Source organism: Mustela nivalis, assembly GCF_964662115.1.
Source record: "Mustela nivalis genome assembly, chromosome: 1".
Taxonomy (NCBI): domain Eukaryota; kingdom Metazoa; phylum Chordata; class Mammalia; order Carnivora; family Mustelidae; genus Mustela; species Mustela nivalis.
The window spans coordinates 94,023,119-94,035,274 of record NC_139020.1 but is presented as its reverse complement, the minus strand read 5'-3'; the positions used below and the strand labels follow the sequence as shown (position 1 = coordinate 94,035,274).

The window sequence follows — 12,156 nt, the reverse complement described above, 5'->3', positions numbered from 1 at the left end:
TTCAGCTCTCTCTCCTCTGGCTCCTGTAATGACCTCCTACTTGGTATATGGGAATCAGCCCTTGCCTGATACTCTATTCACAGCAAGCACAGTGATACTGCTCATATCCCTTCCACGGCCTCCCACCATATTCAGAATATACTTCAAAGTCTTCCCAAAGCCTGCAAGACCCTATCTGATCTGCTCACCAGCCTCACCTTAAAACCCACTGCCACTCTGACTTCATCACCCACTAGTCTCCCCCTCACTTGCTCTGCCCCAGGAATACTGGCTTCCTTGGTGTTTCACAGGATACCAAGTCTGCTCCTGCCTCAGGGCCTTTCAGCGTTGCTGCCCTTCTGTCCAGGAATCTTTTTCCCTAGACACTGGCAGGCTTTCCCTCAAGGGCTGCCTTTTGGTGAGCCCTCTCTGAACACTGTATTTAAATTTGCCATCATCCTACCCACCTTCCACCCACTGTGATCCTCTTCATTTCCTATTTCCCTCCTTTGCTTTATTTTTCATCACATCATCTATCACCACCACAGGATATATTTAATTACTCCCTGAAGAGAAGGTAAGCTCCCTAAGGGCGAAGTTGTCCGTTTCCGCTCACTGCTATATCCCCAGCAACTAGAACAGTACCTAATACAGAGTATGTATCAATGAATGTCATTAAACATGTATTTTTTTCCTTATAGAGAGAAAAACATTTAGCAGACTCCTTACAAAAGTGAATGTACTCTAAAATCCAGTTCTCATTTAATTCGTAAGAGTTAATGAGGACATATTACAAAACTAAATGAAAGTAGTTTGAGCTCTTCAAAACAAAAGCTGTAACACTTATTTCAATGTTTTATTTTTTAAAACTTTATTTATTTGACAGAGTGAGTAAGAGAGAGCTAGTGAGTGGGTACGAGTTGGGGGAGGGGCAAAGGGAGAGGGAGAAGCAGATTCCCTGCTGAGCAGGGAGCCCCATGCAAGGCTCGATCCTAGGACCTCAGGATCATGATCTGAGCTGAAGGCAAAGGCTTAACTGACTGAGCCACCCAGGTGCCCCAATAACACTTACGTATTACTGTTAATTTCAAAGATGTTCACAGCATTCATTTCCTAACAAATCACTTTTGAAACTCTACTGTAATATTTGTCACATCGTCCTACTTCAGGACAATACTTCAACTCTCTTTTTGGTAAAATTTTAAACTCAAAAAGGATAGTGAAGCTCTTTCCTGTGGTGGCAGACAGTTCTTTATTTATATCCTGCCTTGTTCCAAAAACAGGAGTGTAGCACATATTTTGTAACCTTTTCCCAGTGACTCAGCATTGCTATTATAAAGATCAGATAATGTGCTGTGACCCTGACTCATTGACAAAGAGTTAATTATGTCCCAGGTGCTCCATTCATGAAGGAAGGAAGGTGCATAACAAAAGAGTTTAATCAGAATGTTTATGATAAGGTAGACCAGAATTCAACAGAGAAGTCTCAGTTGATCTGAAAAATTAATTTATGTAGGGAATATTTTCTCCAAAGGGGTCAGAGACACTGGTATGTTGATGGACTTGTAATAAGCAATTTGTTTCATCACTTAGATCAGGTGGAAACCTAAATCGGGCATCTTTGGTTCATCTATTTAAGTCCATGCATGTGTGAAGACAGACTTCTCCAAGGTCAAGAACCACATCTGACTAATCTTTGTACCTCTCCTCTTGATTATCTTGATCATCCTTTGATCTTGGAACAAAGTCATGCTCAAAAAAAAAAAAAACGTTACTAAACAAATGGAAAGAAATGGACAAAGAACCCTATTTTCTTAGGACAATAAGGCTTTACAGAGTGGGTAAAAATAACTTATCCGAGTCAATGAAGTAAAAGTAAACTCATGACTGCTGTCACTTTTAGGGGTTAGGCTAGGAGCCAACTGTTCTTGATGTTACTCTCTTTGGACTCCCAAGTCAAAGCTTCCAGCGAACCAGCTTTGTTAATGGTCCCTGAGAAGTAGGAAGTGGATCCTGTAATCTAATGCAGAACAGTCCAAATCACCCTAATGTTTGGTCACCAGCATAGACATCTTCTGTCTTTTGCCAGTTTTAAGTGTCTCTCCCGCTGAAATGACCATCTTGGGAGAATTCAAACAGAAGGAACCTTCCCCAAGGAGCCCTAACACCTCTGCCTTGGACTCGGTCATTGAGTCAGTGAATTCACAAGCAAGACATCAGGATGGGGAGAAATAAGAATGGTGTGGAATCACTTTTTGATCTTATGCTGCAGGACCTCCTAGAGAAGCAGAAATTAATTATAAGACACCAAGACAATTACATTTATTTTTACTTAAAAGGACTCTTTTCCATATCATCCCTCTTGACAGCTTCAATCACAGGCCTTTGAGTAAGTTCCCCGGAATGTCTCATGGGACACCAGGGCCTAGGAGTGACATTAAGTAATGTCCACCTACCTGTAGTCTACAGCAATATTGTGCAGCAGGCAACAGATCCCTTATCTCAAAGCCGGTGTCTGTCCCATGATAAATGAGTTCTAAGGATTCTTCATCTTCTCCCCATTCCAACCTGTACTCCGAAATGTCGGCACCAGAGCTCTCAGGACTCTAGAAAGCAGAAACTCAAGTAGTTAATTTCACTGAGAAGAAAAGCCTATGATGTTTGTGTTCAACTAACTGAACTGGGAAAAAAGCAATGTGCCCCTGGATACTTCAAATACAAAAGAAAGACATGAAAGAGATACTCAATTTCCTCTCCGTTCTGACAAGTGATAAAATGTGGATGACCCTAAGTATCAGCAAACGCCAAGGGAGATTAATGTGTTGTGTGAATTTTAGCTCTGTAGGCTCCTTGTAACTTGCATTTGGGGGCACATAAAACAGAAGAAATAGAAGTCGATGCAGAATGCGCGCCTGACTTACCTCCCAACTCACAAGGACGCATCCCTCAGGTGTAAAAGAGATACAAGGTGCTTTGCACTGTCCAGGGGGCCCGGCAGCAGTGGTAATCTCTGAGACATCGGAATAGGGTCCATACTGAAAGAGAATACACATAGGCCCATGTACATGTTGTATGCACACGTGTGTGTGTGTGTGTGTGTGTGCGCGTATGAAATCTAGGTTAACAGCATTCACAGTACAACTGATTGAAGAATTATTACCTAACGGTTTTCACTCTCAGTTGGATGTGTATAAGGTTTTTTCCTAAATTCAATCCTTGAGTGGTGAATGTCTATTATGTATGTATAGTCTTTTTATTCAATGATCACAAGGTTGGTTTACCATTTTTCCTTTATTGACATCAGAAACAAAAACATGCTGATTTTGACACAAGACAACGTTCTGTTTTAGCACTCCTCATAGGGTATCAAAGGAAACGAGGTCAGATGTACACCACAGTTTAATTTTCAACACACAAAAACCTACTTGAAACTGGTTATCAAATTCTGACTCTTTCTTCTAGTTACTGGTGTTTTCCATTTAAAATGAAAGCTCCTGTTAACGTTCTCAGCATCACCCCACCATTTCAACTATTTGAAGGTTTATACTACACTCCTCTGTTCTTTAAAAGGCCTTCAGTGATCACACTACTTAGAGCCAACCGCCATTATTTCGAGAGAGCCAGAGTCACCCAATTTAATAGTGGAATTTGTGATACCAGAAATAGCTGGGGCAAAGAACAAAATAAAATAATTTCTAGGCTAATGAGGTATATGACAATGCTTTTCCAAAATCGTAAAAAAAAGATTAAACCCCCCCCCCCCCAAAACCCAACAACCAAAAAACCAGTCAAATTTTCCAAGATAATCTGCAAATACTCTGGGGGCTGGTGGATGGGGGAGAGGCTTTCTGGAGCAGACCTCAGAAGCGGACTATAGTCACGTATGTGGTTAGCAATAGAACAGGATTAAACTGAGGCTGAGGACAATTTTTTTAGATGATAAATTAGTGAAAGGAGACAGAAAGTAAAACTCAGAGCCCCAGAGCTGCACATTTATCTTTGTTATGACGGAGATGCCCTGAACAGTGGACGGGAAAATGAACAAAAACAACAATACAATTATTTCCGCAGCATCTGTGGTCATCACCTTTCATGCTCTTTTTAATCATATTATAATATTCAGGTGCATCTTCTCATCAAAACACTTTTATTGGTTAGTATTATGCTGGTCTTTTTTTTTTTTTTTAATTTCAATAGTTGTGCTGTGTCTGAAATTCCTTCCCAACTGGGAATTTAGAAGGAATCCAGCTCCTGGTAAAGGCTTGTGATCCTACTTTAGAACAAATGTTCTCACTGTGAGCATGGCTAGCAGAAAATGGCCTGGAGACCAACACGTTCCCCTCTGTCAGACTCGAGCAGGACAACCCACAATGAGAAAAAGTCACTGCCAACTTCATGCCACTGTTGGCAGTGCTTATTTTTAAAAATTCCATCAATTAATTCCATCTATTTATCTGTATCGACTTGATAAATGTGTGTGACTTGTGAGTACACCTGGGGGGATTCTGTAGCAGCAGTCTGAGCCACAAAGCCTGACACTATCTGGTTACCTTGTTCTTATCGTCAATCTCCCCTCAACCCACATCATTCTGCAATTAAAATATAGGTGTAATACAGAGACTGACTCAGTCTCTGAAAGGCTACCTTGACACCTCCCAGAGGAGCAGAAGGCAGAGCCGAGAAGAGTTTTCCAGTCTACCCTTGAAACAAAGCAAAAATGAGAAGCTGGCCTCCCTACCTTCTATCCCACTCCAGTTCTGAGAACTAACCTAAGATACTGCTGGGTCATTTAGACAATATGGTAAAGGAGTGATTATGTAATTCTAATTTCTCAGAACTGATTAATACAGTCAATAAGCAAGTAGGAAATTATTAAAAAAAAAAAAGCCAAAAACATCTAAAGGGTGATGTTCTTATTAACCTTGAACTCTTCCTTAATAGAATGATATGAGGGGCACCTGGGTGGCTTGGGTGGTTAAGCATCTGCCTTGGACTCAGGTCATGGTCCCGGGGTCCTGGGATGAAGCCCTGCATTGAGCTTCCTGCTCAGCAAGAGTCTGCCTCTCCCTCTGCCCCCACCTCCCCCTTCCTTGCATGGTCTTTCTTTCTCTCAAATAAATAAATAAAATCTTAAAGAAAAAAATAGAATCATACAAGGACAAAACAAAATTTTCAGTACAGGGTCAACAGGCAATCACAACAATCAATGTACTTCAGACCTCAATGGTCATCAAGGTTGGCTACATGCGACTGAGGAATTTCAGGAGGGTGGATATGGAAGTTAGAACCTTAGATCTGGATTGTGGCATACAGGTGTGTACTCACCCCTCCGTCATTCAGAGCCCTGACCCGGAAACGATACACAGTGCCGGGGAGCAGGTTGCCGACAGTGCACTCGAGCTCTGGCCCATGGTACACCTCCGAAGCTACATCCTCAGGCTCTGTCATCTCCACGCTGTACTCTGAGACCTCACAGCCACTTTCGGAGGCAGGAACGTCTGGGAATGGAGAATGAATTTCATCTTAGAATATTCTTGTGCTTCCAGCTGACCACATCATACCTGGTTTCCCACCAGGTTTGCAAAACATCATGTGGGGTAGCTGGTCCTCAGTATCCCGCTCACAGAAGAGCACTCCCCACCGCCCACCCCAAAAGAAAAGAGATACGGAGTTTCTGAATGATACTATCTGTACTTTCCAAAGCAAGTACGTTTGAGTACATTTACTTACATTAAAAAAATAGTTTGAAAACAACAGAACCATCAGGCAAATGTCTTTATAATCTAAGGAAAGGAAGCTACAGAAGAAGAAAATCTTCTATTTAATTTAAAACCAAAGGTCTCATTAAATCAAGGTCAATGACCCCGAGTTGGCGCAGTATTTTTTTATGTAGTAGACATAGGTGGTGGGGAAAAACAGTCAGAGTTTGCAGGTTTGTATCTGCAATTTTACATGCTGTCAACTGCTGCTACCACAGGAAATGCTCATACAACTTGAATCAATACTGCAGAGCACCAGGACCCACTGGACAAAAGGACGAGACGTCACCATATGAAGCACCTCTCGCTTTTATCTCTAAATTGATCACAATCAATTCGTGCTTGTGAATGAAGTTGCAAAATGAAGTTGAAAAATTCCTGAACAAGACTGGCTGCTCTGCAAGATCTAGGAAAGTGCCCCCTGAAGGTCAGAGATGCCCACCCAGCATGGGGGGCACTGTTGGGCACAGGAGGAGAAGTGACAGTGCAGAGAAGAACACAAACCCAGGCCAATACATGTTCAACAGAAAATGGACATTCTGAGCCAAAACCATGATGGTTTTCAGAAGACTGATGACTTAGTAACAAAGCATTAAATCTTAGCTTCAATCTCCAATTGTCCCAGTTGTTAATGTCAATGTCAAGTTGTGTTCACTCACCCCACTCTAAGTGGACTTCTTTGTGCTTTGGTCGACCCAAGACCCTCGGTGGTCGACACTGACCTGGTGCAATGCTTAGTGTGCGAGCAGGGAGACTTTCCGAACACTGCAGGAGAAAAAGCGGAGAGAACCATCTATTAGCTCTTGTGAATTCACAAGACTGCTACATACGAGGCAAATTCTACCCTCCAACCAAACATGCTGCCAACAGGGGGTTACATACTGAATGTGTAACACATAATTTTTTTTTTTTTTTCTCAAAAATATCTTTATTCCAGGGCGCCTGGGTGGTTCAGTGGGTTAAGCCATTGCCTTCAGCTCAGATCATGATCTCAGGGTCCTGGGATCGAGTCCCGCATTGGGCTCTCTGCTCAGCGGGGAGCCTGCTTCCCTCTCTCTCTCTCTGCCTGCCTCTCTGCCTACTTGTGATCTCTCTCTGTCAAATAAATAAATAAAATCTTTATTCCAATTGAGAAAATAAATTAATACATAAGACTTGAAAAAGTTAGGAAATAATTCAAAACATTATTAAAGTATGTTGAGGACAAGAATTCCCATCCTTTTCCCGCCCCTCCATTTAAGAAGAGCTACAGATTTGCAAAACTGGATTTGGAGTTTTGTAAGGGGGATGGGTAAAGCAAATAGAAAAGTTAAAAGAAACCAAAACTCAGACAAGACAGTGGATCACCATAACGAAGAGAAGGGAAAGGGGGAGGATAGGAGGTGGAGGAAACCAAATTCTTGGATGTGAGTGTCCAGCATGAGTGGCTGGCTGTGAAACAAAGGTTGCAGGAGCCACGGAGTGGCGAGTATCAACATGGGTGGGCTGGCTGTGTTCTCCTACACTTCATCCCATTTTTTTCCTGTGCTATGGTTCGACTTTGGCTGTATCCTACTCTTTGATTTTGCTAAAGCCTGAGCTCAGATTTCTGATGCCGTGTTCTACTTGTGTACACATAATTTTCATGCAACCACACCCCCCTCTCATGTGTATGCGAAGTGTGACTGCATACGGCACTGGTAAAAATGATTATTTCTGAAGTCAGATTCACAGATAGGGGTTGTCTATTCTAAGCACACAATTACTTTCCCTTAAATTACCTAAATTAGAGAGAGCCTTCATGAGGACAGAAAACACAAAACAACAGCTGGATGAAATTTTTAAATGTGCCATAAATGGCAAACCATCCACATAGAGCAGGAAAGCAAATAAATTCACTATTAATCAACTAAGTCTGACATTAGCCAGCAGGTTCTGTTAATGCCAAAGTAAGTAGGCCTTCTTCTTGTAGGATCTGTTTGCGTAAGGCTGGTGATGTGAAAGTTGACAGTCTGATCCCGAGTCTGGAGAAAACAAGGTGGGGGAGGAACACACAGAACTCCTCAACAGAACTTCTTCCTGAGAAGTGTTACAGAGGAGACAGACTCCATATTTTCAGGCAGCACTGTCTCTCACACACCGGCTGACAGTCTGGCTTTGGTGTGGGTAACCCCGAGAAGCATTCCAGAGAGCTCTGGCACTGGAGAACGGTCTCACTGGACCCCCTTTCCACACAGTCTCTCGATATGGGTAGTCGAGACATCCCAATACGCTATCCTTACAGGGGGCGGGGAGGCAGGGAGAAAATAAACTCAAGACAACCTGGAGGTATGCTGACCACTGACTGCAAAGCTAGGTGCCTTAACGGCAAGCATTTTCCACAAGAATTGTGAAAAATAAACCCAGCAGAGGATCCTAAGCCACCATCTCTCGGTCTCTCTCTCAGGACCACTTTCAAACTATAGTGTTAAAGATTCTTACAAGGAAAATGGCTTTTGATGATCTTGCCTTTCATGCACTTTCTGAATGTAAGTTAAAGCCATTTAGACAACAGCCATCTGATTTCTAGGGCATGACCTGTGTATTTATGAAGTTATTTTGAGTGTACGAGAACACGTTGTGGCTGACACCAAGGCTCCTGACATGTTAACTGGCTGGTCTAAGGTCAAATTAAGAGCAGACAATAAAGAATATGTTGCTGCCTACAGCTGTGTAAGTTGTGCACTGCACAACTGCAAAGGTGTCATTCAGCTCTGCCATCACAAATTTACAGTTTTTGTAATAATTTTCCAGCAGATGGCAGTAAAGCACCTTGAGGAAAGTGTATCTCCTCCTCACAAAATTGCCAGATGTGGTAACAGCAGAGCTGTACAAGAGGTCGTTATCTTTTTGACTCTAAATTCTACGCTCTTGGTATCACTGCAATAACGAGGATCCTCTGACTGAGCTAATATGAATGTCAGGCAACATTCAATTTTTAGCTGTCACACGTGATCATGCCAGAGTCTTCTAAGAAATAACTAAGTGACCAATGTACCTGACAACACCACGATTCAGCTGACTATCATCAGGGCCTAGCTTTTTTGTCCTCTAAAGCACAATTTAAAAAACTCAAGTTTTCAAACACATTTTAAATAATTTTATTTGGACGTTACGGACTGGTTGCCTGAACTTGCCCCAAGAAGTTTACTTTTACACCAAAACAAAACCCACCTGACTGTGTCCACCGGTGCTGATGCAACATGCTCGAAGTTTGTACAAAGTGCCTGGTTTCAAGTGGGTGAAAGTGTATTCTGTTGCTGATCCGCTGTACGCCACCTCCCACTGACTCGCTGTAAGACAAGACTCAGGTGTGAGTTTATGCCTTCCGGAAAATGTCACTGGATCGACCATTATGGCTGAGGAAAATTTCCAAGTGGTTGCCATGAGAAACCAGCACCTCCTATTCTTTCTTTACTCTTTTTTTTTTTTTTTTTTAAATAGCCAAGGGTCCTCTTACCATTTCCTTCACAAAGTTAAACATTTAAAATTCACACAGAGTCATTTTTAATACTTAGTACTGCAGGCTAGACTACTCAATCCAGCATTATTACATTCGCTGACTATGAGGTTTGGATGCTAGAAACCACATAGAATCTGTAGTGGGCATGGGGAGGGGGTGGGCAACAAGCAGTAACAGAGGGCAAGGCCCAGGGTGCAGTGAGCCTGTCATCAGGGAAGGAGGCTCAGCGGGTATGGGGAAGGCTGCTGGGCAGCCTGGGATATGCCACAGAGTCTCTCCTGCTGTCATCTGCAGGGAGGTCACAGTAAGTGAAATCCTCCCGTAAGAGACGGAGTCCTTTGGGGCAAAACCTGCTGTCTTCATGGAACTCATTTAAAAGACAGAAATGGCTGGGAGGCTGACAAATGAAGATGAAGCACTCGGTGTGACTGAGTCCTATGACCACTTCTGGGGGTTAAAGCAAGCAAGCAGGGTCCCAGGAGAGATCTGGTGCCTGCGGAAGCTAATACCACCAGGGAGAAAGGGTCGGGGGCTGCTTTGCCTCCCAAACCCTCCCCAAGCTCCTTGGTAGGATGGATTAACCATGAAGGCACAGGAACCAGGGCCAAGGACGGGGGGCATTATAAAGCATTATTCTGACACTACTGGTTAAAAACCTGTGTAGGAGCAAATGAGAACAGGGACAACAGAAAAGAGCCCACTTTATGTGCTAGCAAAACTTTAAGGACAGAATGGTGTCTACTTTTGATTGGATAACAATGGTCAAGAGAGGCACGAAAACTCAAAATATACTTAGATTTTTCACAAGGAGTCACTGGATATACCTGACTTCTCTCCTAGGGAGGTTTTCTAATGTAAAAATCTCATACAAATTTTTAGCCCAGAATATGATTTTATGTCTATTAAAACAGCTGTGCCCATCTCAAAGCATTCTCATGTTTTTAGCTTAAAAGAGAAGCAGACTGACATGAAAACCAAAGTACTCCAGGTGGCTACTGAGGTACAGAACAGAAGACAGGCACACACCTGTGCCGCCTGTTTGTAAAAGTCAGTGCTACTGCTCTTTCTTTTTGCCGTATGCCATAAATCACTTTTTTTTTTAAATGAGTGGTTAAAGGGATTATTAGAGTGGTGAGATATGTCATTTTTAGAGTTCTGATAACTATGCTTTTTTCTATTAAAGCCTAATGAATTTTATTAAAAAAAAATCGAAGAATTTTTTAAAAGGCATTATTGAAGGAATTCGATCTTTAACATGGTACTGCTTTAATTCACACAGTATGACAGGTGATGAATAATCTGACTCAGATGTCCCACAGACAGAAAGACATTTGCTAAACTTGATATAAAAGTGTGACACTATCACGAGCTCACGGGAATACTATCTTTTGTTTGCTCTCACTGTACGTGGGGATTTGTAGATTATTGAACTTGTCTGCTGTCTCCACCCCATCCTTCCTGGTGACTGCTTCTGACACTCTTCTGCTTATAAGAATTTCCAGAGAAAGTGTGCTAAGAGAGGGGACAAAAATGTAATTATTCTATTAATTAGGACCACTGGTTTAAAGAAATGGCATGGGAAATTTAAAAACATGATAAAAATGTACCTTTTAAGCACACTCTCATCCCTGATGCTGTGTGTAAAAGAGAAAACTCTAAGTAAGTGATTCAGCTTTATTTTTCATAAATATCAGTAGAATGAATGGCTGCTCACTATGCCTACTGCGACTACAAAGATGTCTATCATATCGGATAATAGGGGCTGCTACTGGATTTGAGTAAAACGATTTCCCAACACTTCACCTTCAGAATTTCCATCAGTAATCTCCAGCAAGTACTTGAGTATTTCTGAACCACCGTTGTCCTTTGGAGGATCTGGAAAGTAAGCAACGGCCTTATTAGTTACGAAGGCATTGACTTTTATCAGCAAATAACATTAGAACACAGACAGTCATGTAACATCATACTGCCTTAATTCTGGATTTAAGCAAAAGGTAAAACCATTACTGTATTGTTCTTGAAAAACAAAAGCAGCGAAAACATCAAAAAACCCAGCATGTGCTCAGATTATTCAAAGTTCTAGAGCTAGAAATATCAGAGTCAATTTAGTGAAACATGAGCAAAATTCAAAATATGAATTGATTTTTCTAAGAGTTAGGTCAACTCTACTTGAGAATTTTTTAATATTTAATAATTTCTATGTGAAGTGAAATATATATTTCCTTTATCATTATTTCATTCTGTACTTTAAGTTACCAGTAACCAGATTCTTTTGAGATGGGGAAGAGAGGAAAGAGAAGTGCACAAATTCACTGACAAGACAAACAGAACATGAGAATGTAATGATCTGTTCCATCACAGTTTGCTATTAAGCATACTGCAGGTCCCAAGTGAACCTGATATGCAGCCAAAGTTGTGGATCCATGAGAACGTGCACCAAAGAGGTGGTTTGAGGAAGGGGTGCTGGCGTATTACCAGAGCCCTATGGATGTCGGGTATTTACTCCACTAACTCTGGGCCTGCAAGAGTTTTCTTTTCTGAGCAGAAAAATACCTTGCATTATAATTTTGCAAGACTATGCAGAATTTACTCTACTCTCAGTCTGTACTTCTGTATTTGGGTATTGATTTAGGAACTTTTCTTCCCTTATTTCACTTGGCATTTCCATTACTGCATACAAATTTCATGAAGAAGATACTTAAAACAATAGTAGTGAAGTTAATTTTTTTTTTAAGATTTTGTTTATTTATTTGAAAGAGAGAGATTACGAGTAGGTGGAGAGTTAGGCAGAGAGAGGGAGGAGGAAGCAGGCTTCCTGCTGAGCAGAAGAGTCCAATGTGAGGCTTGATCCCAGGACCCTGGAATCATGACCTGAGCTGAAGGCAGAGGCTTTAACCTACTGAGCCACCCAGGTGCCCCAATCATGTTAAATATTTT

At 41.8% G+C, this 12,156-nt stretch overlaps 1 protein-coding gene across 2 annotated transcripts in view; it reads right to left on the bottom strand.

Moving 5' to 3' along the window:
* FNDC3B (fibronectin type III domain containing 3B) overlaps positions 1–12,156 on the bottom strand; it is a 342,975-nt gene that overhangs the window by 43,201 nt on the left and 287,618 nt on the right. For both annotated transcript variants that reach the window (XM_082688730.1, XM_082688731.1), the window contains exons 16-21: positions 11,023–11,094; positions 8,931–9,049; positions 6,398–6,503; positions 5,305–5,477; positions 2,901–3,014; positions 2,436–2,585 (exon numbers count right to left, since the gene is read on the bottom strand). In XM_082688730.1, coding sequence (XP_082544856.1) covers positions 2,436–2,585; positions 2,901–3,014; positions 5,305–5,477; positions 6,398–6,503; positions 8,931–9,049; positions 11,023–11,094 — 734 coding nt within the window. The remainder of the gene's footprint in view (positions 1–2,435; positions 2,586–2,900; positions 3,015–5,304; positions 5,478–6,397; positions 6,504–8,930; positions 9,050–11,022; positions 11,095–12,156) is intronic.